This window comes from Cucurbita maxima, unplaced genomic scaffold (genome assembly GCF_002738345.1).
Source record: "Cucurbita maxima cultivar Rimu unplaced genomic scaffold, Cmax_1.0 Cma_Scf00021, whole genome shotgun sequence".
Taxonomy (NCBI): domain Eukaryota; kingdom Viridiplantae; phylum Streptophyta; class Magnoliopsida; order Cucurbitales; family Cucurbitaceae; genus Cucurbita; species Cucurbita maxima.
The window spans coordinates 216,224-241,895 of record NW_019272037.1 but is presented as its reverse complement, the minus strand read 5'-3'; the positions used below and the strand labels follow the sequence as shown (position 1 = coordinate 241,895).

The following is a 25,672-nucleotide window of genomic DNA, read 5'->3' as shown; positions in this document are numbered from 1 at the left end:
TATATATATATATATATATATATATATATATATATATATATATATATATATATATATATATAATTTAATAAATATAATATATTAAATATTAATTTGAACTTTTCAAATTTTTTCTTTAACTAAATGAATTATTTTAGTGTTATCATAGGCTAGCAAAGAGATATTATGAACCTACCATCTACTTATACAAAATTAATTAATTAAATTCTTTATTTAATCAATTTTCATTCATTAATTCTAGATCACACTATAAGATAAATTGTGTTGATTAATATAATCATTACAAGTAAATCGATCCTTCACGAGTTATTTGTAATTACAATTTTGTCAAAAGTCTATTTTACCCCTATAATTATATCTTACACAAGTACCACTCATTTTCTAATGAACAATTTGTTTATGATTCAACTATAAACGAAAATCTCTCTCGGGCTAGTGAGACCGTGGACCCCATTATTCAAATATCTAAATCAACATTGAGAACGACTCATCTACTTGCCCTATATGCAAAAGAGTGAAATATTAATCTTCTCAATTAATGGATTTATAAAAATATTTTGTGATCTAGTTTTATACAAACTCATTGTATAGAATACTCTTACGCACATGTCTCCACATAAACAAATTAGATCAAATCATTCAAAGTGAGTAATATCAATAGTGTTAACCGGACAAGGCACATAATCTCATCTATATACTATAAATCTTTTAGATTATTATTGGAACATAAACGATTCAAAATTACACTTATAACCTTAAATTTTTCCAATCATTAATATAATTAAATTACAAATAAAATAATGGAAAAATAAATAACTAATTACGGGCATTTCGAACATATATTCTAATTTAATTGAGAGCTTTTAGATAATATTATAATATCTTAATTAATCCAATAATAAGAAATTGATGAATGGAGGGGCTTGATCAGAATGGGACATCCAACGGCAGCGTTGAATTCACATAAATACTGGCTTGCCTTTTTCTCGTTTTTCCATTTGGGTGAAATTTTTCTGTTTGGAATTGCGGAAGCAAAGATATAGGAAATTTCAATCCCTCATCGTTGCATGCAGTTTACCGGTGAGTTGCATTTCCCGCCTCTCTCGCTTTCACACGATTCCCCCACTCTGTTTCTCACAGATTTCTCTCTCTCTCTGTTGGTCGCCGCCGTAGCCTCACCACCGCTGTCGGACCTCACCGTCAGCCGAATCGCGCAAACGCCGCCGTCGATCGGACCTTACGCCAGGTAGTCAAATGAGATTGACAGAAGCCAGAAAAAAACAATATAAAATAGAGAAATGTGTTTTTCAGCTGGAATAGTTTCTTCTCCGGTATAGGTTTAGTGCGGGCATCTTCAGCGAACCTCCTTGTAGATTGGAGGTATCCAATTCGTGGGTGAGATACAATTTCCGGCAAGTTCTCTAATAATTTTTGGTTATGGTTAAGTCTAACCCGTGAATTTTGGCCCTTCTAGTATACTCAAAACGTTTGGATCTCGAATCTACCAAATCAGATCTAATTGAAGCCAATCAGTGCGAACTCTGTTTCATTTTCGATAAGAATTTGTTGGGTAACTTTCTATCGAACTTTTTGGATTCATTTAGGAGTTCTTTTGTAGGCTCTAACTCTTAGATCTTTGTTATGTGTAGTTTGCACAAAGTCATCAATACTGAAACCAATTTCGGCTAATTTTTTTTCTTGTTGGAGTAAGTTAAGTTACAAGATTAAGTCCCAAATTATTCTTGGAACTGGAATTGTTAGGATGTAAGTTTCAGGTTTAATTTATTGGAAATAATTGTAGGTTGGGCAAACGGTCTCCTTATTCGGAGCTTGGGATTCGAAATTTTCAGGTTTCACAATCAAGGTAAGTGATTTTCCTATTGGATGTTCCTAATGAATGTTAGGTACGCATGCATTTATGAGTTTTTTAGTATTTGAGAACTGAATTTGTCTTTGTGACGATTTATTGATCTGATTGCGATTTTTGTCATTTCTTGATAAATTTTTGGAGATGTTTTGATTTACTCTTTTGTTTACATTTATTTTAGAGGGTACCCCAAGCAAACTTTGCCTTACTTTGTTTGGATTTGTTATTCTCTATCAACTTTTAAAATTTATTGTCATCTTGTAAAATGTGAAAGCATGTTTTTCGTAATGGACCTGGTCGGTCTAGATCTAAAAAGTTGGATTGTTACACTTTAGATCCATTCAAGCTGGTATCAAAGGTCCTTAGAATTCCTAAATTTCTCAGTTTTTATATAGATGAGGCTGTTGCATTTCGCCTTTGTGCTTGCTTTAGCTTCTGGATTTGCGGCTATTCTCATATACATTAACGGTGTTTCCTACCTATGTAAGAGCCTTATGTTTCTGCTTAATTTCTTTTCATTCACATTTGTTGTAAGTGTATGATCATCTGACTTATGTTTATATCTATTAATAGATGGTAATTATCAACTTTCCGATGAGGATTATGAAGCTCTGCAATCCCTTCAGAGCAGTTTCCAGAAGTGTGTGGTGAGTTCTGGAAACCAATTGTTTCATGCATTTACTATTTCTGAACTGGAAAGGACATGTTGATGAAAGTTTCGCCTGCTGCTATTGTGAGGCATAAGCTTATGTCATCACTCTGTATTTTAAGAGCTTTTCAAATGCCTATTGATGGCCTTTAGGACCATTTAGTTAATTTTGGATGTAACTTTGTTTTACAAGACGCAGATGAGTGTGTGTTTTTCTCGATCCAATACGAAGTAGTTTAACATTTTTCTCAATTAAAACAAAAACTTTAATCTCTTATATGGTTGTACGCCATTTGTTCGATGGTGTTGCAGAGTGCAAATGGATTAGGTCTACAAGCTGTTGGTGGTGAAGATTATTGCCTAGTTACAATGAGGTTTCCTCAAGAAACCATCCCCAAATGGGTAGGTTCTCTTCATCCTTCTGACGGACTAATCATATATTTGTTGAGTAGATAAAATTTGAATAAGTTGGAGCATTGAATCCCACTTACAAATCCTGCCACTCCATATTCTTTTGAACCAAATTTAGCTGATACACAAACTTGTACTTAAGATTTTTGAAATTTTCATGTGAACAGAAAGATCCTAAAACTGGTGAACTTGAAGGCTTATCATATGAATTTAATCTCTGCGAAGCTGTGGCTACTTGGGAACAGGTAGGCTGCTTTCTGTATTTGGTAAAGGGTTGTATGCATCCATTTTTTTTGGAGTAATTGAATGTCACCAGTTCAAATTTCTACTTTTATCTAAAAAAAATTCTCCTTGAAATTAAAGGTCTCCTTTTATATTATTTCTCTTACAAAGATTCATAAGCATGTTTACAAATTAAATTATTATTTAATGAGTGGACTGCTCAGGTGCGGAACAGTACCACCATACTGACCAGGGAGTACATTGATGGCTTGCCAAATGGATGGGAGGAGTACGCCTGGCGTAGGATTAACAAAGGAATTCTTCTGTAAGTAGTTACAGTTACAAAAATTTATCCTTGAAATGATTTGACAATTTATGGCTTTATAGACACCAATCACTTATATATGTGAGGATATATATATATATACATAAATAAATAAATATAAAAAATATAAAAAACAGCTATTTTGAACATAAGTTTTCTTAATTTTAGACTTCTACCATATTAGGTTTCTAGTTTCATAAGCTTCACTTCTAATAATCATAAGGAAAGAACTCCTTCTGAAGCTGTATAGTTTAATACAAATCCCAAGAATTTACAAAGTGCATGTTGATGTCGCCGTGTTTTGAGCTCCAGAATGAACATCCTTATCAGAAGACCAAGGACAGTTTCTCGTAGCCAGGCTCACAATGACCTTTTTTCCATTTGCAGTAATAGTTGTGCTAATAGAACTTTGTGCATGGAGAAACTTTCCTTAGTACTTCCTGAAACGCCACCATATGTTCCAAAGCAATATGGTCGTTGTGCTGTTGTGGGAAATTCTGGAGATCTCTTGAAAACCAAATTTGGGAAGGAGATAGATGGTTTTGATGTTATTATCAGGGAAAATGGAGCCCCTATCCAGGTCGGCTTCTACTAATCATTTTAGATGCTCCTTTCCTTTTTGATAATTTTGCTTAATCCCCCTCTATTCTACGTTTCTTCATTTATATTATTTATCCTAGCCAAGGAATTATTCATTATTCATTGGCTATTGTTCAGTCTCGAGGGACCCCTCCTCTATTTTATGTTTCTTCATTTATATTATTTATCCTAGACAAGGAATTATTCATCGACTAATGTTCAGTCTCGAGGCACCCTTCCTCTTTTTGAGTTTTGACATTCTTTGTTTGATAGAGAAACATTGGATATTGTCAACCTTCTTCCTTTAATGCGGGAGTTTCATTGTTTCTGGGAAGAAGGGATGTTCGTTTTTGGGATCCCAATTCGTCTGCTGGTTTCTCTTATAATTCCTTCTTTCTTTGTCTGGTTAACCCCCCTTCCTTGAGTGATATTTTCTTTGCCTCATGAGGAAAGGTGCAAATTCTCAAGAAAGTTAAGTTTTTTGTTTGGAAGGTCCTTAATGGAAAAGTTAACACTATAGATAAGGTGTTGAAGAAGGTGCCTAATTTGGTGGGGCTTGGTGTTGCATTCTTTGGGTAGCTGCGGATCAGGATTGTATTCTTTGGACTTCTGATTTTGCTTATGCAGTTTGGAGTCGGTTCTTTGAGGAGTTCAGTCTTGGCCAAGGCAGAGGGACTGCAAAGAGATGCTCGAGAAGTTCTTCCTTCATCCTCCTTTCTTGAGAAACGAAAGTTTGTGGCAAGCGGGGTGTGTGCTATCTTTGTAGGAGCTTTGGGGTGAGAGGAACAATAGAATTTTTAGAGCACTTGAGAGATCCTTGAGCAATGTTTGGCAAAGCTTTTTGGCAATTATTCATCTTGTCTTATTTTGCTTGATTGGAGACCCTTCTTAGAGTTTGCCTCCTTTTTTGCCGGCTCTCTTATTGTATAGCTTGCATTTTTTTTTTTTTTCCCTCTCAATGAAAGCCCGGTTGTCTTATGTTTTGATTTTCACAGAACTACACGGATCATGTGGGTAAGAAAAGTACCTTTCGTCTTCTTAATAGAGGATCTGCAAAAGCTCTGGATAAAGTCGTGGAGTTAGATGGTATCAATATTTTTTCACTTGTTATTGTGGTTCTAATGCATTATATTAGAACTTAGAAGTAGTATACTAAGTACAACTTGCATATGTTGCAGAAACAAGAAAGGAGGTTTTGTTGATCAAAACAACAATTCACGATATCATGAACAAGATGATTCAGGTTCCTGTACTGTTTGTAGTAGCTTCTTTTTTAACGATCTTTGCAAAAAATACAGGATTGTAATTTCTATGCTTTGTAGCTTTCTAGTATTTGTACTGGTTTGAACCAGACTCCATATGTTTCCTTGAAGATTCTCTAGTTCCACCTTTCCATCAAGGTTCAAGCAAAAATAAAGGGTTTTTTTTCTTTCTCTAATAGTTTCTTTTATGGAGGTTTTGTTTCCCTTAACTCCCCATTTTTCATGTCTTGATGGGAGAAGAAGGGAATAATAAATCAATTGAGACTGAGGACAACCCCTTATCTTTCTAATGAACTAAAGGACGAAATTTTTATTTATTCTTTTCGGGTTGGAACTAGGAAGAGAGAGGAGGAAAGATTCTGGTAGGATTTTCCAATCCTTTAGATGGGAAAGGGGGCTTTACCCACACCTAAATATGAAGCATTATGTGAATTCCTCACTCTACTATTTTAATAACTCAAAGAGCACCATTCATACCTCTCCAAGAGAAACTTTTTTTTTTCTTTCCAAATTAATACTCGCATATATAGCAAGTGTTTGGGCCAACTTATGCACAAATGGCTGTTGCATTGAAATTAATATATTTTTACTGAAGTCATGAATTTTCTTGCTCGTTAAATACATAGTTAGATGTCATACCACTAATGATAGATCGTGTTTTACAAACCATTCCTGTTCTGAAAATTTTATTCCTAACTTGAATGTTGAACTTGCTCTGCGCTTAAAATTTCATCATCAAATATTTTATTTAGGTGATTTCCTCATTGCACCCTACTTATTATTTTCCTCCTACTTTCTGCAGGAGATTCCCATAAAAAATCCTGTTTATCTCATGCTTGGTGCTTCATTTGGTTCTGCCGCAAAAGGAACTGGGCTCAAGGCTCTTGAGTTTGCTCTCTCCATATGTGACTCTGTAGATATGTATGGCTTCACTGTTGATCCTGGTTATAAAGAATGGTATGAGATTTGTTGTTACAAATAATTTCTTAACATGTGAAATAAAAAATATACTTAATTGATGAATGAAACTAAATTTTCTCAGGACAAGATACTTTTCAGAATCTCGACAAGGTCACACACCTCTGCATGGTAGGGCATATTACCAGATGATGGAATGTTTGGGTGTAAGTCTGCTAATATTTATGACATGTGTGCTGAAACTTGTGTGCTTTTTATGTACTTATAAGTGCAACTGAGAAGTTCCCTTCTGTAGGTGGCAAAACCAAACTAAATATTTTAGGTATCAAAACTTTGATGATTGATTATAGACCTTGCCAAAAGTTAAAATGAGAAAATATTAGAATATCCAAGTGGTAAATCTGTCATTGAAGTTTCATTGTTGATTTTGTTAAATGAATTAAGTTCTATAGATCGAGTGTTCTGTTTTACAGTTCATTTTAAATATATATCTCACAAGAATTTGAAGAGAATTCAAAATTTACAAATAAAAATCATGATATTTTATCAACAAATATCTATCCTCAAGTATTGACGGCATGCTCAGTCGGTGAAACTTGATTTTCTTGTTAAACTGTTATATACTAAGACGATTCTGTATTAACCATAAATTTGTCATCTGTGCTTGATTAGTTGGGAAGTAATAGCACTTATAAAATTGTGTAGCTTGTCAAAATCCATTCTCCAATGCGACCTAATCCGAACCGGGTGGTGAAGTGGGTACCAAGCCAAAAGATGGTTACTGCTGCTAGAGTTGCATCTGAGAAACGATTGAGGTAGTTGAATCATCAATCTTTATCAACATCCGCACTCCCCACCCCACCCCACAAAAGATTTTAAAAAAAAAATAGAAATTTTATGGGTGATCAATGTATATGTTGCTACTAAACTATGAATCATTCCATGAATGTTGATTGCCATTTCATTCTTATTTAACAAGTCTGTACTGCATGGTACGACTTTGCATGTAGAGACTTTGCGAATCAACTATTCTATGTATTTGCGGGTCTACCTCCTTTAATGAGTTGCTACTATACTATCCATCTTAGCCAGACCTTTTAACATTATGGCGATGCTTGTCAAGTTCATTAATGAATAGTTGATGCCTAGGTTGGCATAACTTATGTTTTGTGCGCCAATCTATATTCTTAGCCTAGAATTTCATCCCAAAACGTGCATTGATGGTTGCAGGAGTCCAATATTGGATGCGCAACCTTTTAGCTTTGATCAACTATGAAGCAAATGTTTTGGTGCTCTATCGTATTTTCTTAACTAATACAAATTAAATGTATTATGTGTAAGTGTATCATCCTTTTCTAAACTCTTGGTGTTTATCCTTAAAATGTATAGGAGGGTTGGAGCAGGTTCTAAAGACCCATTGGCTTCATGCTCTATCATAAAAAAGCGTATCAGAAGCAAGCCTATGTCAATTTCAAGCCTACGCAAGCCTGCCGCTGCTCATCAAAAATTTGTGAGAGGCACAACCATGTACCCTTTGGAGCATAGTCCTGGTCATGGTCTTCTTTGCACAGTGCCGCCAAATTGAATCAATTAATTGTATGTTGAAGTTCATTTGGAACCAGACGTGGTTGCAGTGGAGCATTGAAATACAAGAAGGGATTATTCGTTTTTGCAAGGTACAAAAGTTCCGCATGCCTATCCCGGATTCTTGAAACTTGTGGATACTCTCCGAATCCGTGCATTCTTGAATTGAATCCTTCTCCTTATAGCAATACCATGATAATTCATCTGCTGCGACTGCATCAAAAGTTAGTGGTTATTTTTCACCCATTGTTCGTGCAAAATTTTGTTCAAAGAGTAATTACAACTGCCATTCATCATTCAGGTTGTTCTTGCTCGTCGGAGGAACAATGTTTTTCTCCTGTGAAGTCTGGATTGGTGAGGTGAGTGTATCTTGACATAGATATTGATATTATGAATTAATTTTGACTGCTCCACATCATATTGAGTAGTTTATGATCTGTTACTTCAAATATTTTTGCGAAGCTTTTGATATAGTTAGATCTAAAACTTAGGGTACGTTGGTTGTTAAGAACTTAAGCGTAAGCTTGAGAGAGAGTCAATGAGATGAGGACGTTAGTGGTTTTCCAAACATATATATATACATAAAGCCACTTACTTGAGGTAGAGGTGTGTAGAAAGATATAGAAATGTGTGGATTCAGAAATGGTGCGATCATGGTTACGTTCTTGTGAGTTTTTCTTTAACGAACGTTGTTTGTACGGGGTTCAATGCAAGTGTACATTTAAACACAGGTTACTTAGAACAAACTTAGTGATTGAATTGGAGATGAATGGAAATATACTAAAAGAATTTATGCTGTTGGAATTGTAGCAAAATATTAAGAATATCCAACTGATGAAAATAATGTATTAAAAATAACTTTAGAATATTCAAAAAAAAAAAAAAAAAAAAAAAAAAAAAAAACCTTGTAAAAGATTTTAATGAATGGTAAAGATAATGTTGTATGGGTAAAACAGTAAAGAATTGTAGTAAAATGAGGGTTAAATTAAATATTAATTTGAATGTTGATTTTAAATTTTAAATTTTCTTTTTAACTAAATTGATTTTAGGTTGATTCGGTTAAATTTTAGTGAAGACCTACTCATTATAAACTTATTATAAATTCAAATGATATAAAATTAATTAATTAAATTCTTTAATTATCCATTTTTATTAATTAATTATAAACTTATATTTGAACTCTAATGTATGGTAGAACAAATAGTATTTATTGATATAATCATTACAAGTAAATCGATTTGTCTCGAGTTCATAGTGTAACAACCAGGTCAAAAGTCTATTCATCATTGTAATTACATCTAATGCTTTAAGTATTATTAAGCCCCTCTTAGACAAGTGAGAGTATGGAGTCCCATTGTTAAACTTCCAAAATTAGCACCCAAAGAAATTACGCATCTACGCAATGCAAGCTACATTGTTTGTCACTGTCCGAGAAGCAAAAGATTCGAGAATTCCGACTAAAAATACATGCATAGATACTGGTCTAATGACAAAGAATGACATAAAAGTTTGAGACAAAGTTGTATAAGTCCTACTTAAAACTCTAAGCCAGACTAAATGATTTCGAATAAAAATTTTAAAAAAATTTAAGAGATAAGATCGACTTTTCAAACTTGAAATAAATCTAATAAAATAATAAAATTTTGAAACATAATTTTTTTTTATAATTTAAAAGTTGAAATATCTCAACTTAACTTAAGCTCGTTAAACCTAATTTTATTTGAAAACACAAGTAGTTATACCCCNAAAAAAAAAAAAAAAAAAAAAAAAAAAAAAAAAAAAAAAAAAAAAAAAAAAACCTTGTAAAAGATTTTAATGAATGGTAAAGATAATGTTGTATGGGTAAAACAGTAAAGAATTGTAGTAAAATGAGGGTTAAATTAAATATTAATTTGAATGTTGATTTTAAATTTTAAATTTTCTTTTTAACTAAATTGATTTTAGGTTGATTCGGTTAAATTTTAGTGAAGACCTACTCATTATAAACTTATTATAAATTCAAATGATATAAAATTAATTAATTAAATTCTTTAATTATCCATTTTTATTAATTAATTATAAACTTATATTTGAACTCTAATGTATGGTAGAACAAATAGTATTTATTGATATAATCATTACAAGTAAATCGATTTGTCTCGAGTTCATAGTGTAACAACCAGGTCAAAAGTCTATTCATCATTGTAATTACATCTAATGCTTTAAGTATTATTAAGCCCCTCTTAGACAAGTGAGAGTATGGAGTCCCATTGTTAAACTTCCAAAATTAGCACCCAAAGAAATTACGCATCTACGCAATGCAAGCTACATTGTTTGTCACTGTCCGAGAAGCAAAAGATTCGAGAATTCCGACTAAAAATACATGCATAGATACTGGTCTAATGACAAAGAATGACATAAAAGTTTGAGACAAAGTTGTATAAGTCCTACTTAAAACTCTAAGCCAGACTAAATGATTTCGAATAAAAATTTTAAAAAAATTTAAGAGATAAGATCGACTTTTCAAACTTGAAATAAATCTAATAAAATAATAAAATTTTGAAACATAATTTTTTTTTATAATTTAAAAGTTGAAATATCTCAACTTAACTTAAGCTCGTTAAACCTAATTTTATTTGAAAACACAAGTAGTTATACCCCTATTCTCCCTTCCCATTTCCATTTTGGCCAACAATTCTGGCCTTTCGGTATCCCATTCATTCGAAGGAGTGAGCATGGTATGCCCTTGCTACCAAATAAAGCTCAAAAGTCTTTCAATACATTAGGTGAGATGATACCTTTCTGATCTAAGATCTCGTTAACGTAAGCATGAAAATGAGGAATCGTAATGGAAATAGTATTTTGTTGTTTATTAGATGTCTAAAATTAAAATTATAAGGTAAATTTTAATGTAAATTAGATATATTATAGGCTAAATTTTAGAAAACATCCTAAAAAGTTTAAATACTTCTAAAATTTCAATATTATTGTTGATGCCAGTAAACTTTAAAAAATAATTAAAAGATCTTATTATTATTAGTTGATAGATATATTCTTTTGTCGATCCATTTTATATTTGGCGAAACGTTATTTCAACTATGGATTCTCTTTGATTATAGAGAAAATTGGTGTAAGAATTGGACAGAGGAGAGAAATGAGAGTACATACAATGAAAAAATGACATTTTTTTTTGACATTTTTGTTTAAAAGTTGAAAAGGTAATAATGTTAACTGTCTAAAAAATAAACATATTACCAAAACTCATCACAAAACCTGCATGGAATACAGTGCTGTAACAATCTAAGCAATGTAAATAAGATTAAAACTTTTCATTCAAATTTGCTTGAACTAAATGGGCGTTGAAATTTGTAGCTGGATCTTCAACATAGATGCTATAAATGCACAACTTCCATAACTCATCCATTCAGAAGCGTTTCATAGAGCGTTATTATGTTGGACTAAATCAGGATCTTATTTATTATTTCGAACAGTTTTGAAGCATAGTTGCATAGCTACAGAAGTAAAATAAAGAACATAAATTGATTTGCAGAAAAGTCATGGAGCCTTGGCTAGAAGGTCAGGCTTTGGAGTGGTGGGGGAAAGGGAAATTCTGCTCATCACAGAGGTAAGTAAATGAAGAATATATATCATATTTCGTCGTCATTTGTTGACAGCAGCTACTTCCTCCTTCGAGAAATAATCGTGCCTGGTATGCAAACGAAATGTTGAGTTAGTCAAAGAGAAATTGGATCAATCATAATCAATTCTACCAAAAAAATCCAACGAAGAAGAGAACTCCCAAAGTTCAAGGTAAATATAGTTGTTGATCTTCCCAACCTCACTTCTCTAACGAGTAATTCTTGGATTATGTCAGTAAAGACAGCCTTTTGTAATAATATCCTCGTATAATGTTTATTTCTTTGCTCCAAGTTGAAAATGTCAATAACTTTAAACGTAAAGCTCGATCACAATAAAATCCCCATATCCTACCAGGACCGTGCTGAGAAATGTTTTCCTTTACGAGCCAAAAGAAGCGATGACTTACTGTATTTTTCTTGTCAATTGGTAGATGCCAGTCCCTGCCATTGCAACGTTGACACTAAAAAGGTTCCAGTTCTTCTGCATTTTTCAGAAACAAGAAAGATGTTCAGAGCTAAAAAGAAAAGTGTAGCCATTAACTAAGATACGATTTAATCTAATTATTCGATCAAGGTAATTACAGGGATAAAACTGGAATCCCACATCAATTTATTATTTATATGTTTATCACAGGACTATGAAAGTCGAACGCATAATATTGAATCCTCTCTCTCCATCCATGATCCTATCTAACCATGAATCCACTCTGGCCAACCCTCCAACCAGGAAATAACCTCCTATGGTTGTTCTTCAATTGCTGGCGACCCCCACCCAAGTCCTATCCTTTAGAAGGAAGAAATTTTCGATCGAAATTAACCGAAGAGACCATTCTTTCTCCTCTATTCAGCGGAGTTCTCTAGCCTGGCTTTTATCTACTCAATAGAATCTCGGAATCCCCGTTCAACAAAAAAAAATTGAAGAACAAAGGACAGAAAGTTATGTCATATGGGTTGAGAAGCTATCAAATAGAAGAGGGTACTGTGCAGAAGCTGGAAGGCAATGGGGGATGCACGAAGTTGATTGTTCCTTGTGGAGAAAACACAAAAGGTTGGAGTTTTTTTACAGACTTCCCACCAATCACTATACAAAACTATCCTACAGAAAAGCATTAATCGAGGAATCACCCTGGCCAAACCAAAACTCAACCCCCTCCCATGTTACACGGGCAACCTCCTTCATCATACGACCCTGCCACCTTAGTCCTCTTTGATGTTGTTCCTCTCAAAAGATGACATTTCCATGATAACTGATACGATGGAAAGGGAGCTTTTAAGGGTAGACATCAGCTCATACAGCTCTCTAAGATCATTTCAACCAAACAAAGCCCAGTAATATGTAAATACTAGGAACGAGCTTCAACTTTATGTAACTTCTGAAATTGGTACACCCAAATTCGAGAAATGGACTAAGAATATTTGAAAGATCAAAAGGTTCCATCATATGGTGGCGGAGTCAAAGTTCAAAACTTACCAATGGATCAATGGAGTCTGGATCAAAGTTCACAACCCCTCCTTTTTAGGTTCAGTACCCCCAATAGTATTCCCATTGCCCATTAGCCAAGCCCATAAACTGTACCCATTCCATCTAAATGTACTTGGCCCCACCTGACCTCAAAGGCCCAAAATAGACCTCTCAATCCCACTGAATCAACCATACCACTCTTCCCTCCGGCCGATCCATCTTTTCAACCTCACATACCCCCACCTGTCCCATTTCATAAAAGATTGTTAACCTACTTTATTCAATTGGGCCTAGTTACTCATCAACCCGTCCTGCTCGATACTGCTTTAAAGCCCCCCCAAAAAAATTGTAAAAATTGTGTGGAATCATACCTATTTGTTAATGGGGATAAAGCACACCACTTCAAAGGAATCATATTGATCGTACTCTTGCGATCAAACCTCTCACCCCACACTCACGCACTGTCTCTTCACATTTATCTCCTTATTGCCCATCTCCTCAATTCACCATTCCTCCAAACCTTTTTTTTTTATAATGATGATATAGGTTTTTATGCATAGTTGATACCCATCTGTATCAAAACAGGTTATAAATCAGATTCAATCCCCATGCCCACCAAGGATAATGCAAATTTGTTCCTGGACAAGGACCAGTCACGGAAAAGTCTCCACAAGATATCCCTTGAACTCGAAACCAGGGCCTTTGTATCATGGCGATTCCAAATAAGTCGAAGAAAGGTAAATCAGCTAGCAAAAGTAACCAGCTCATTAGAGAGATTAAGAACCTTACATCTTCTGTGGACTAAAAGACCCATCTCATCTTTCCATAGAATTAATCCTACTTTTGTACTCCTCCAAGAAACTAAAAAAGATTCGGTTGATAGTTTTTTGTCAAATCACTTCGGAGCTCATGTCGCCATTGGATGGGCTGCTTTGAATGCTTGTGTTTCGGCTGAGGGTATTTTTATGATGTGGAATGATCCTTCTACTGAGGGAATTAAAGTCATTGAAGGTTCTTACTCCCTTACCCTTCATCTCTCCCTTTTAGATGGTTTTAATTTCTGGCTTTCTGGTATCTATGGCCAGAAGATGCACCACTCCTTCAACCATTCTTGGAAATTGGTGGGATAGCAATCAAATGAATGGATGGCCCAGTCATGCTTTTATCCAAAAGTTAAAGGCTCTAAAGGGAGTATAAAAGGAATGAAACCAATCAACATTTGGCTGCATCAAAGCACAAAAGACAGAGTTGGCAAGTGAGTTAGAAATTCAAGAAGAAAATGGGATATCGATCTATCTTAAAGTCATAGGAAGACTCTAATAAGGGCTGAACTTTTATCCATATCCTCCAGAGAAGAAATTACTTGATAAATCAAAGGTCTGTTCTTGAAAGTTCTTTTTTCAAGGACTATAAAGTGGCACCGGTAATCGCCCTAATGAATCCTCAAAGCTTTATGGAAAGCAATATCTCCCAAAAAGGTAAAGGTCATTTCATAGACCATTCTTAAATGTGGTCTCAAGACCAATGATAAACTCCGTAGTGGATGTTCAATCATTCCCTCCAACCAAAAATGTGCATTCTTGGTAATATATATTTTTCCTAAAACATGAGACATACCTTCCATAAATTAGTGAACAGTAATACTACAACCAAATGTCCACACCAAGAATCATATAGAAAACCAACCAAACAAATTTCCAAAGTGAACCTAAAAAAAACCACCCCAATCAATAATTAATTACAAAGAGCATCCGAAGAATAAGAGATGAGAAAGTGATGGCCATCTTTTTTCTAGCAATCCTTTCATTCTCCATGTATGGGGACAATTCTTCAAAGCTTCCACCGGAATCTATCCCTCCTCTACTTAGTGCAGCAAGGATCACACCCTTTCTTATGTGGCTACTTGTTAAAAGACAACGACAACGTCTTATGACTCAATGCTACGAAAGCCACTTCTAAGAACATTCAGATTAAGAAGGATACAAGAACTACTATAGAGGGTGCTATTGTTTGGGATGCTTCACTCAGGAGTTGTTTATCTGGAGAATTTTGTAACTCTAACCCCTCCATCATTTCTTCCATTGGGATGCTTTCTGTAATTCCTTGGAAGTTCTTTGTAAATTTCATTCCCCTCCATAATTTTTTAGGTGAGAGCTCAAAAATCTTCCTAATAACTATGATGTACAAAATATGGGCCATTCATATGGTTATATTATCATTACTTTATGTTTCTGTGATCATAATCAAATCATTTCTTTAACTTACCGGAGTGATCACAGTGCTGTAACGTGACCAGATAACTCCAGTGGCTGTAACAGCTAGATGCATATGATAAGAGGAAAACAAAGTCAATAAATGAATTCTTCTAACTCAAAATCAAACTATAATAGAAAGGAAAAGATACTAAATTAATAGTCTTCCTTCAAAGTTGCTATATGAGTGCACGTGAGAAAAGATATAGGTGAAAGAAAAACAGAGAACACATACCTATTTGCTGAGGATAAGAAATTTTTTCTGGTGGCTTAGCGAAGTCAGCAATATTGGCTATACTGATACCCCACTTAAAGGTTGGTGCCCAGAAGTGAACTGTATAATAAACAGGATTTAGCTCGAAGGAATCTTGTACAGATGGCATATTTAATTTAAAGCATAGACTGAAAAAATTGCTCATCATAGAATGCCCTCAATTATTACACGTCAAAATTCTAGTGGAGCTACAGCAACAATAATATTATTAGACCACAAATGATAATTGGTTTTTTCCTTTAAAAGGATAATATTATTAACAAAGAACAAAAAAGAATACACACTGGGGTGCGGGAGAAGAAGCAGCCAAAAAAGAGTTATTACAAGAAAGCCTTCCAATTGAGATTGATAAAATATATTAGAATTGCAAATGAATTTTTAGAGACGGGAGACTAATTACAGGGCCACAGAAGATAAATGCATTTCTAAAACCATACATTCCAACAAGAGATCATGCAAGAAAATTTCCAGGTACGTCGCAGTAGTTTTTAAGACTAATGTAGGTATTGAACCACATGCTATTATAAAATCCAGTAGGTAAATCTCCCAATAAGAAACCATATCATGAGATACTCGTTTATTTATTATGAATAATCAACGATGTTAATAACTGAAAAAAGTACAAAAGATGTCATTATACAGTGAAGAGAAGAATAAATTTCCTTTTGATCTAGATTATAAATAACAATTTGTGATTCAAACTTCAGATTAGGTAACCGCTTGAAACATTGTAATATTACTTGATTGAAAATAACAAAGTAGAAGGAGGATCTTGATTATCTTTTGAGGAGTTGCCAATTTGTTTACTCCCTTTGGAGTCAATGCTTCAGTGTGTTTGGAGTTGTTGTGGTGCGTAACAGAGATTGTGCACTGCCGTTCTATTATTGAGGAGATACTGATGATCCTTCCTCTTTGAGATATGGGGAGAGTCCTATGGCAGACTTGTTTTTTATTTTTTTAGGCTATCTTTTGGGGAGTGTCGATCGAGAGGAATAGTAGGATTTTTAAAGAGCTGAAGGACTTTGGAGGAGGTGTGGGAGATTGTGAGATTTAATACATCTTTATGGACATAGCTTGGAGTAATTCTTTCGGATTGAAGTCTTTCCCCATAGACAGTTGATGATTCCTTCTGCGGGCTTCTTTTTCTGTATACCCTTGTACATTCTTTCATTATTCTCAGTGAAAAATCGGTTTCTAACCAAAAAAAAATGACGAAATAAAAAAAAAAATCGGTTTCTTTCATGTTAAGGATATTTAGTAATAAATTATAGTTAAACATATATATTATATTTGATATTTTATTATAAGGCAAATATCTAGATATTTGCCTTATTATCATATGTATCTTTCCATTTATTGTTATTTCCATTTATTATTATTTCCATATCCTTGTAATTTATTTGATTATAAATAAGATAACTTTCACACTATTTAGGTGTGGTGGATTAATCAAACATTCACATGGTATCAGAGCCCTCTCGGTTTAACAACCCCGATCCTTTCTTTTCAATGGCTTTTGAATCTTTTAATCTTCTTCTCCACCACCCCTGCTGGTTTTGACGCCGCAGGGGCAGTCTTCATGACTGCCGTAGTCGGAGCCGATTGATTACTCTTCGGCTCCACCCTATTGACCTCCAAATCACCTTTCGTCATACTCTGTACATACAACCTCACTTTTTCCAACCCAATCGGTTTTCCTCTTGGCCAATATAGTCTCTCTTATTTTCTTCCCAATCAACCTTCATCCTTCACATAAACCCTAACCTAAACCTATCAACCTTTCGCAGAGATTTACCTTCGGAATCTGGGTGCCGCACTGGCCTATTCGCCAACCAAGTTGCCGCTGCCCTTCCTGCCAAAATTGGCTTCTTCGCCCGATGAGGCGACTCTTCCGACTGCCCTTCTCGCCAAAATTGGCTCCTTCGCCCAATGTGGCGACTCTTCCGGCTTCAACATTGTCTTTGTCCCTTGCTCTAGGTTTCCCTTTCTACTTCTTGGGGTTAGAAATATTCTCACCAGAGCCAAGGCAGCATCGTCGCTAAGCGACAATCCCTCTTCATGGGTTAGACATATTCTCGCCGAAGCCAAGGCAGCATCGCCGCTGAGCGGCGATCCCTCTGCAATTTTTGATGGCCAAGAACCGGGTTGTTAGCATCTTCATGAAAAGTGTTTCTCAACTTCTTTGAATTTTTCAGATTCAAGCTTCACGTTCGTTTAAATCCGACGCTTAGCTTGCGGTGGGGTGTTAAGGATATTTAGTAATAAATTATAGTTAAACATATATATTATATTTGATATTTTATTATAAGGTGTTAAGGATATTTAGTAATAAATTATAGTTAAACATATATATTATATTTGATATTTTATTATAAGGCAAATATTAGATATTTGCCTTATTATCATATGTATCTTTCCATTTATTGTTATTTCCATTTATTATTATTTCCATATCCTTGTAATTTATTTTCATATGTATCTTTCCATTTATTGTTATTTCCATTTATTATTATTTCCATATCCTTGTAATTTATTTGATTATAAATAAGATAACTTTCACACTATTTAGGTGTGGTGGATTAATCAAACATTCACATGGTATCAGAGCCCTCTCGGTTTAACAACCCCGATCCTTTCTTTTCAATGGCTTTTGAATCTTTTAATCTTCTTCTCCACCACCCCTGCTGGTTTTGACGCCGCAGGGGCAGTCTTCATGACTGCCGTAGTCGGAGCCGATTGATTACTCTTCGGCTCCACCCTATTGACCTCCAAATCACCTTTCGTCATACTCTGTACATACAACCTCACTTTTTCCAACCCAATCGGTTTTCCTCTTGGCCAATATAGTCTCTCTTATTTTCTTCCCAATCAACCTTCATCCTTCACATAAACCCTAACCTAAACCTATCAACCTTTCGCAGAGATTTACCTTCGGAATCTGGGTGCCGCACTGGCCTATTCGCCAACCAAGTTGCCGCTGCCCTTCCTGCCAAAATTGGCTTCTTCGCCCGATGAGGCGACTCTTCCGACTGCCCTTCTCGCCAAAATTGGCTCCTTCGCCCAATGTGGCGACTCTTCCGGCTTCAACATTGTCTTTGTCCCTTGCTCTAGGTTTCCCTTTCTACTTCTTGGGGTTAGAAATATTCTCACCAGAGCCAAGGCAGCATCGTCGCTAAGCGACAATCCCTCTTCATGGGTTAGACATATTCTCGCCGAAGCCAAGGCAGCATCGCCGCTGAGCGGCGATCCCTCTGCAATTTTTGATGGCCAAGAACCGGGTTGTTAGCATCTTCATGAAAAGTGTTTCTCAACTTCTTTGAATTTTTCAGATTCAAGCTTCACGTTCGTTTAAATCCGACGCTTAGCTTGCGGTGGGGTGTTAAGGATATTTAGTAATAAATTATAGTTAAACATATATATTATATTTGATATTTTATTATAAGGCAAATATTAGATATTTGCCTTATTATCATATGTATCTTTCCATTTATTGTTATTTCCATTTATTATTATTTCCATATCCTTGTAATTTATTTGATTATAAATAAGATAACTTTCACACTATTTAGGTGTGGTGGATTAATCAAACATTCACAATACCCTTGTACATTCTTTCATTATTCTCAGTGAAAAATCGGTTTCTAACCAAAAAAAAATGACGAAATAGAAGAATATGAAGGCAGGGGATCAGGCACAGCAATAATATGAGCAAGTTCCATTAAAATCAAGAATTTCTGGGTAAATTTCTTGAAAGAAATTTTATAACTTGAGAACTACTGCCCCTGTGATGATGCCCTACAAGTAAAGAACTTCAAGAATAATGGCAGTGGGCATTAAGGGGAGTTTCATTTATCACTGCCACAACCAAGAGCAGCTAGTAATCATGAAGCAGAAGCAAGATTCCCCATTGAAATACATCCTAACAGGCATCTTTAGAAGAGCCCAGATGTGGGAAAAGTTTGTCTACAAAACTATCTAATGAGACTCTCATATCTCCTGATTTGAATATTTTCTTCTCCTTGGAATGTCATTATGCTTTCAATTTACGCAAAGGTAATACAGACTACATCCAATCCAAAGGCAATAATTTCCTCCCCTCTGAGATCATTCACGAGCAACACGGGCGCTATGGGAACTAAATACAAAGGTAATAGGACTATACAGGGAATCCAATTCTTACATCCACGTTATAATTTCACGTTGACTTACTAATAGTTACTAGATGCTCGTCTCAGATTTCACACAAATCATTCAATTAACCCATCTGAAACTCAACGATCATCGGCTAACCGATCAAAATCTTCTTAAAAATGAACATGCAACATTACAATTCCAAAACAACTTTAATCAATCAGCCATATCGAAAATGGGTCTGTCGCGACCAAATTCTTGTTAGAAAATGAGATAAAGAGTATAAGAAAAAGGAGATACCATACTTCAATTTGATCCGTAAAGAACAAAAATTAGAACATCGATTGAGAAAGATCGAGCAAACTAACTGGTTTTAGGGCCAGCAGGGTGATTCCAGAATGCTTGGAGCTTCGAAGCCGCCATAAATGCTCTTCTCTGCTTTATCCTCGTGCTCGAAGGCCCTTGCCACCGGCTGGAATTTATGTCTGAACCTGTTCAATCCAAAGAACGTCTTCTCAAAGAATTGGATTTTCGAGACGGCCGAGCAAAAAGTCGCACAAACCCACCCTCTGATACCATTTTAATAAAATATATTAAATTTTATTAAAAATTCAACTAATACAAATCAATCCATAATTATTCAAATAAATAAATTATTCATAAATTATATGGTCACAAAATTATAACATTTTAACATAGTTCAACATTATCATAATACTAAAAATAAATAAATATCAGCATTTCTTGAATAATTAATACCCGTAAAAATAAGAAAAATACAAAGATATGTTATAAAACTAAAAAAATAATAAATAAATTATGCAGGACAAAAACAATAAACTATAATAAAAATATTTTACTTTGATACTTATTTGTTATATAAAAATTTATAAAAATATAAATTATGATATAAAATATAGAGATGATAAATTATGATATCAAAATAACTCATATGTATGCATAAATCATAACTAATGAATCTATCATATGTAACGACCCTAGATTTCAGCTACCTAAAGTTACTATTATCATCTTAACCTAAGTTCATATGCAGAATGTAACTCTTAAAACGTCATCATTAAAATCGAATTTCAACATAAACGTACTTTATCATTAAAAACACCGTCATAGTCTTACATGTTCAAAACATAAATTAGAAATGAAATTAAAAGCAATAATGAAAATTAGTTTGAAACATGAAATACACAACAACAAATACTGACCGAAGTCTAGAAAATTAAATATGTTATTAGTCTATGCACGTGTCATGGTCTCTAATTGCGATGATGTCGTCAACCATACAGGAGCGCTTTGCCTTTATCTAAAAAATGATGTAGCACATTGCCTGTGTATTTCAAAAAATGCTTAGTAGGTGACCCTACTATAGGGGCCGTAAAAATGCAAACACATGCAAATATGCTCTAAGGACCTATCATTAAAACATCTTAGGGGTGGCCTCCAATCCGGACTAAATTAGATGTGCAGTACTTCCCTACACACAACTCACACATGTGTGCATGAATCTCCAGGCGGTTCATACCCCCCTTGGACCCATCATAGCCGAGCTAGCTGTCCGTAGCGATGTTCGGAGGGCAGCGGGCCTCTGAGTGTCATGCACGACATGATCACTATCATTATCGTAGCGTTCGCGTCTGTACTCGTCATCGTAAAAAGGGGAAGTATCTCAATGTGTATGCATACAAAAATGCATGAGGTCCCTATGATTTCTCGTCTTTAAAATATTTTTAGGACACAACTCTAATTCCATCTTTATATTACTAATATATATGTATGCATCTCCATTCTTTTATCATTATTAATACTAACTAGGGTTGTGTTTATGAAAGTCATCTCCTTAATGCAATATAACATTCATAACATGTTTCTCTTCTTAATATGGAAAACAACATCATATCAAGAAAATAACATCATCTACATCATAGTTTTAGCATGCAACGTCATCATCATATATCGTCATCATATAACACATCATGCACATCGTAAAACGCCATCATAAGCTCATACATGTAATCATAAAATACATCATACATCCTCATACATAAAGGATATGTGTCAGTGCCACTAGGCACATGTCGTCATGCATCAAGTAATTGTCTAGCCTATCCTATATTAAGGTCACTTACTTGGTCTCGTGGGCTGCAAGCATGAGAGTCACAATCTCGTGGGCTGCAGATCTAGGTTGAGGCACGCGTTGAGCTGAAACTAAATGGATGGGTAGTGGGTTATGGGTTAAGTCCGACTCGAATTTGGATCCGACGGGTTCGTCTTCTTCGCCCAACTCCCTATGTTTTTCAATTCCGTTTCTCTCTTCATTATGTGTCGTTTTCGATGTCGTTTCTCTTTTTTTTTTCTTCCTCTACTTCCCTGTCAACCTCTCTTCTCCACTTTCACAAAGTCCTACAACTTGAAAGTGATGATGTTAATATAACACATGCGAAAGCAATTTGGATCTTAAACACTTTTAAAACATCAATTATAGTAAATAACTAGCATGTTCATAAGTATTAAAACTTAATGAGTTTGAATACTAATCTTTTGTAGTTCAAATTCCTTTTTCCTCACGAACCGGTTTCGAACCACCACTAGTGTCTTCTCCACTATTTATAGAGTCATGTTTGCATGTTTGTGCAAATTTGAGATCACCAAATTTTGATACTCAAAATTCCACTCAAATTTGTGGAGTTTATTTGGCAAGCATGCAAGTTTGGTTAAACCAAATTTTGACACCTCAAAATTCCACTCGAATTTTGACTTTCTTCATTTTTATTCAACAATCTATATGAATTATTAATTTCAAATGAAAGTAATATTAAATGATTAATTAAACTATTTAATTAATATTTAATATTAATTCAAATGTCAATCCCAATTAATTCCGACACATATTTGATTAAGATATTTAAATCTTATTTAAATATCTCAGATTCTTTCTTTTTGTTTAATTCGTAAATAAAACAAAAATGTCGTTAAATATATCGTATATATGTAGTGCATTCTCCCTAATTTGAATTCAAACACTTCGAACTCACTCGTCACACTATTCTATGGTTTAGTCCGATATGAGCTAGCGGAGGGACCTAATGAACCTATAGATCATGGGCTCCAATGATCCAAGATTAACCGGTTAAACTCATTAATTTTGTTAACCAACATTCGTTAACTACTAGAACATTCCACTATAGCCTAGTAGTTGCACTCCCCTCATTATAGATATATTTCTGTCCATTTGATATAATCATGATTAGTAAGTCGATCCTTCACAGGTTGTTCGTAACTAGAGCTGGGTCAATATACCGTTTTACCCCTAAAGTTACTTCTTGTTTCTTATGTCTCACTGATCCTCTAATGAACAATTGGTTTGTGGTTCAACTAGTAATCCGAATCCCTCTCAGGCCATTGAAAGGGTGGGGCCCCTTGTTCAAGACCTAGAGTCAGTACTTAAGGGAACTACCTCTCTTCTATCCCTAAAAGTGGGTAGGAGTGAATTTCATCTTGCACCCCACGTCCCCAGCCATTTACCCAGTCTTACCCCTGAAATGAGAGGCCTATTGAGTCGGCGAACTTGAGCCACTCTCTCCCATGCAAATCTAAGGATAATTCCGAATAAACAGGAGTTCATGGTTAGCTCAGGATTAAGATCGAGTTACCTAGGTCATCGAATGAAAAGAAAATCAGTCTAAACAGTAAACGACATTATAAAGTGAGAGTGATTTTCTTCATGGTTCGATCTTATGCAATACTCATTGCATAGGACGCCCCCATTCACATGTCTCCACATGTACAATTTTAGTGATCACATTGTTTATATCATATACAAAAGTGGGCCACATCCATAGTGTCCTAAGAATAAGGGACTCAGCTTTATCCTTATACTATAGATCATTTTGACTATATACTTGAACTTGATCCACTTTTATATCTCTACATATAGTTCAAGTAATCATACTATAGCTAGAGTGTTCTTAGTTTATTGGATTTAGATTAATAATTGTAAAGTTCACTTTATTCAATAGCAATCTTTACTGAATAAACAACAATAATAACTTTATTGAAAATATAATATGTTTTTGTTTACAAACTATGAGTTTTATGACATAAAACCCAACCGAAAGCGCCTACAGCCATAGATCCACAAAACTCTCAGACTTGAAACTTGAATTTGGATTCCAACCATGCACGATGTTGAGAAAACATATAAAGCTTACCTCTCGTGTATTGCAGCTCTCCATTTTAAACTTTAAACAACTTCTTCAAAGTTAATCAGATATGTAGTTGATGTTAATAGAACTAAATTGTTGTGATCATCTTCTTTTGAAAATTCCCCCCACTCACATAATCTTCCATCCATAATGTTGTTCTTTTATACCTCACTGAGTCTATATACGTTAGACTTTTCACTCATCCCTAGCAGCACGCACTAAAAACTTTTATCATCTAACTTCTTTATCTTCCTGTATGATACATGAACATGATCAATGCATCCAAAAATTCAAAAATAATCAACGTTAGATTTTATGCCACTCCAAGTCTCATGAGGAGTCATCTTTCATGGCTACTGTAGGACTTTTGTTGAGCACGTGTACTGCTGTGATGTCCCACATTGGTTGGAGAAGAGAACAAAACATCATTTTTAAGGGTGTGGAAACCTTTCCCTAGCATACGCGTTTTAAAGTCTTGAGGAGAAGCCCGTAAGGGAAAGCCCAAAGAGAACAATATCTGCTAGCAGTGTGCTTGGGCCGTTACAAATGGTATCAGAGCCAGACACCAGACGATGTGTCAGCCTTCTCATTGTTCCCCGAAGGGAGGTAGACACGAGGTGATGTGCCAGTAAGAACGCTGGGGAACAAGTGGCAGCGAGGAAGCTGGGCCCCCAAAGGGGGTGGATTGTGATGTCCCATAGTGGTTGGGGAGGAGAACAAAACACCATTTATAAGAGTGGAAACCTTCCCCTAGCAGACACGTTTTAAATCTGAGCCGTTACAACTGTTCAATTTACTGCCTCTTGCTAGAAATGGTAACTCTCCTCTCCTATCTATGTGCAAAGAGGTTTGATGGGTTAGCAAATGTCTGCATGTATCAATTGCAGTCTTTGTGTTGCTCTTTGGAAATGCATTCCTATGTTGTTTTCCCAACCTGCAATTAGTGCATGTTTTAGATTGCATATTTTAGATGTTGCCTTCAATTGGGGAAACTCTCTCACTATTGGCTTATGTTGCAATATTCTCAAACCCTTGAAACCTAGACGCTCATGTCTCCGATGCCAAAGACGAGTGTTGTCTTCGATAATTTTTTGGAAGCAAGTGGTGATTTGTAACATGATTTTTGCAAGTAATATGAATATCCTATTTGTAGACATTGTTTGTTCACATATTAAGCTCGGGATGATAGATTTGATACATCTCTTTCTTGCAATTGTCCGAGACTTAATAGGTTATTTTTCAACTCAGGTATATAGAAGACATCGGTAAAGTCCAACAATTTGCAACATAATGTTACCTTTTCCCAACACAACCATCTTGAAATTATTTCAAAGCTTCACAGATTGTCGGAATTTCTCATCAACATTTGAGAATCATTCCTTATTTGCACACAAATGATTGCTACACCTCGAGTCAAGGAACCAAACATCTTCCCTCCTCGATTGATTGAGCTCCACACATGGCATCATCAACATTTCATTCTTCCACCTCAAGCTCAACATAATTCGCTCATATCTAAAATGTCCTAATTGATTACACTTATAACACTCAAGTGTAGCTTTGTTAAATAGATGTTCTCCTCTTTCTCTACCTTTACCTGTTCTTCAAAAAGCTTCACGAGCTCGATCACCTTCTCTTCCACCGATTCTATTATCGTATATCACCTTTAGTGCTTGTTCATCACTTATACGTCCTTCAATCTTTGCTCATGTACCAGCAAGTTGCTTTGCAATTCATCAATAGTTAAAATATCTAAGTTATTAGATTCTTCAATCAAACATATAATATAGTCATTCGAGAAAAAATATGCATCAACACTCTCATCCTCTTTCATTTGTAGGACCTCAAATTTGAGCTGTGCTCTTCTGACTCTTATAGAACCCTGATACTTCTGCTTCA

At 35.0% G+C, this 25,672-nt stretch overlaps 2 protein-coding genes across 10 annotated transcripts; one reads left to right on the top strand and one right to left on the bottom strand.

The window, feature by feature from the left end:
• The first annotated feature begins 967 nt into the window (after positions 1 to 967).
• LOC111495666 (sialyltransferase-like protein 2) lies at positions 968 to 8,385 on the top strand. Of its 9 annotated transcripts, none has more exons than XR_002720337.1 (18): positions 968 to 1,080; positions 1,174 to 1,395; positions 1,475 to 1,570; positions 1,650 to 1,706; positions 1,802 to 1,864; positions 2,263 to 2,350; positions 2,441 to 2,514; positions 2,829 to 2,918; positions 3,095 to 3,172; positions 3,374 to 3,474; positions 3,862 to 4,054; positions 5,049 to 5,139; positions 5,232 to 5,296; positions 6,118 to 6,272; positions 6,358 to 6,439; positions 6,939 to 7,048; positions 7,623 to 7,909; positions 8,119 to 8,385. XR_002720337.1 is itself a non-coding variant. In XM_023145807.1 (18 exons), the coding sequence occupies exons 7-18, from the start codon at positions 2,263 to 2,265 to the stop codon at positions 7,816 to 7,818; spliced, it is 1,323 nt and encodes a 440-aa protein (XP_023001575.1). In that variant the 5' UTR covers positions 968 to 1,080; positions 1,174 to 1,246; positions 1,338 to 1,380; positions 1,475 to 1,570; positions 1,650 to 1,706; positions 1,802 to 1,864; the 3' UTR covers positions 7,819 to 8,385. The 9 variants fall into 9 exon arrangements, 7 of the variants coding, with proteins under 7 accessions (XP_023001575.1, XP_023001573.1, XP_023001571.1 ...); XR_002720336.1 differs by having other exon boundaries at positions 7,623 to 8,041; XM_023145807.1 differs by having other exon boundaries at positions 1,174 to 1,246; positions 1,338 to 1,380; positions 7,623 to 8,385.
• A 2,800-nt stretch (positions 8,386 to 11,185) lies between these two features.
• On the bottom strand, positions 11,186 to 20,109 carry LOC111495701 (mitochondrial pyruvate carrier 4-like). The gene is made up of 5 exons (XM_023145865.1): positions 19,922 to 20,109; positions 15,384 to 15,482; positions 15,162 to 15,214; positions 11,842 to 11,915; positions 11,186 to 11,502 (listed from the first exon to the last, which is right to left on the bottom strand). The coding sequence occupies exons 1-5, from the start codon at positions 19,974 to 19,976 to the stop codon at positions 11,457 to 11,459; spliced, it is 327 nt and encodes a 108-aa protein (XP_023001633.1). The 5' UTR covers positions 19,977 to 20,109; the 3' UTR covers positions 11,186 to 11,456.
• Between the last annotated feature and the right edge of the window lie 5,563 nt (positions 20,110 to 25,672).

What these genes read in the sequence shown, in the direction of transcription:
- LOC111495666 (XM_023145807.1), top strand. Translation starts at nt 2,263, where the DNA reads ATGAGGCTGTTGCATTTCGCCTTTGTGCTTGCTTTAGCTTCTGGATTT. An exon ending in ATTAACAAAGGAATTCTTCT is followed by an intron (nt 3,475 to 3,861) that starts GTAAGTAGTTAC and finishes TTCCATTTGCAG; the next exon opens with TAATAGTTGTGCTAATAGAA. An exon ending in AGATGATGGAATGTTTGGGT is followed by an intron (nt 6,440 to 6,938) that starts GTAAGTCTGCTA and finishes AAAATTGTGTAG; the next exon opens with CTTGTCAAAATCCATTCTCC.
- LOC111495701 (XM_023145865.1), bottom strand. Translation starts at nt 19,976, where the DNA reads ATGGCGGCTTCGAAGCTCCAAGCATTCTGGAATCACCCTGCTGGCCCT. An exon ending in CCCTGCTGGCCCTAAAACCA is followed by an intron (nt 15,483 to 19,921) that starts GTTAGTTTGCTC and finishes TTTATTATACAG; the next exon opens with TTCACTTCTGGGCACCAACC. An exon ending in ACAGCACTGTGATCACTCCG is followed by an intron (nt 11,916 to 15,161) that starts GTAAGTTAAAGA and finishes TGAAAAATGCAG; the next exon opens with AAGAACTGGAACCTTTTTAG.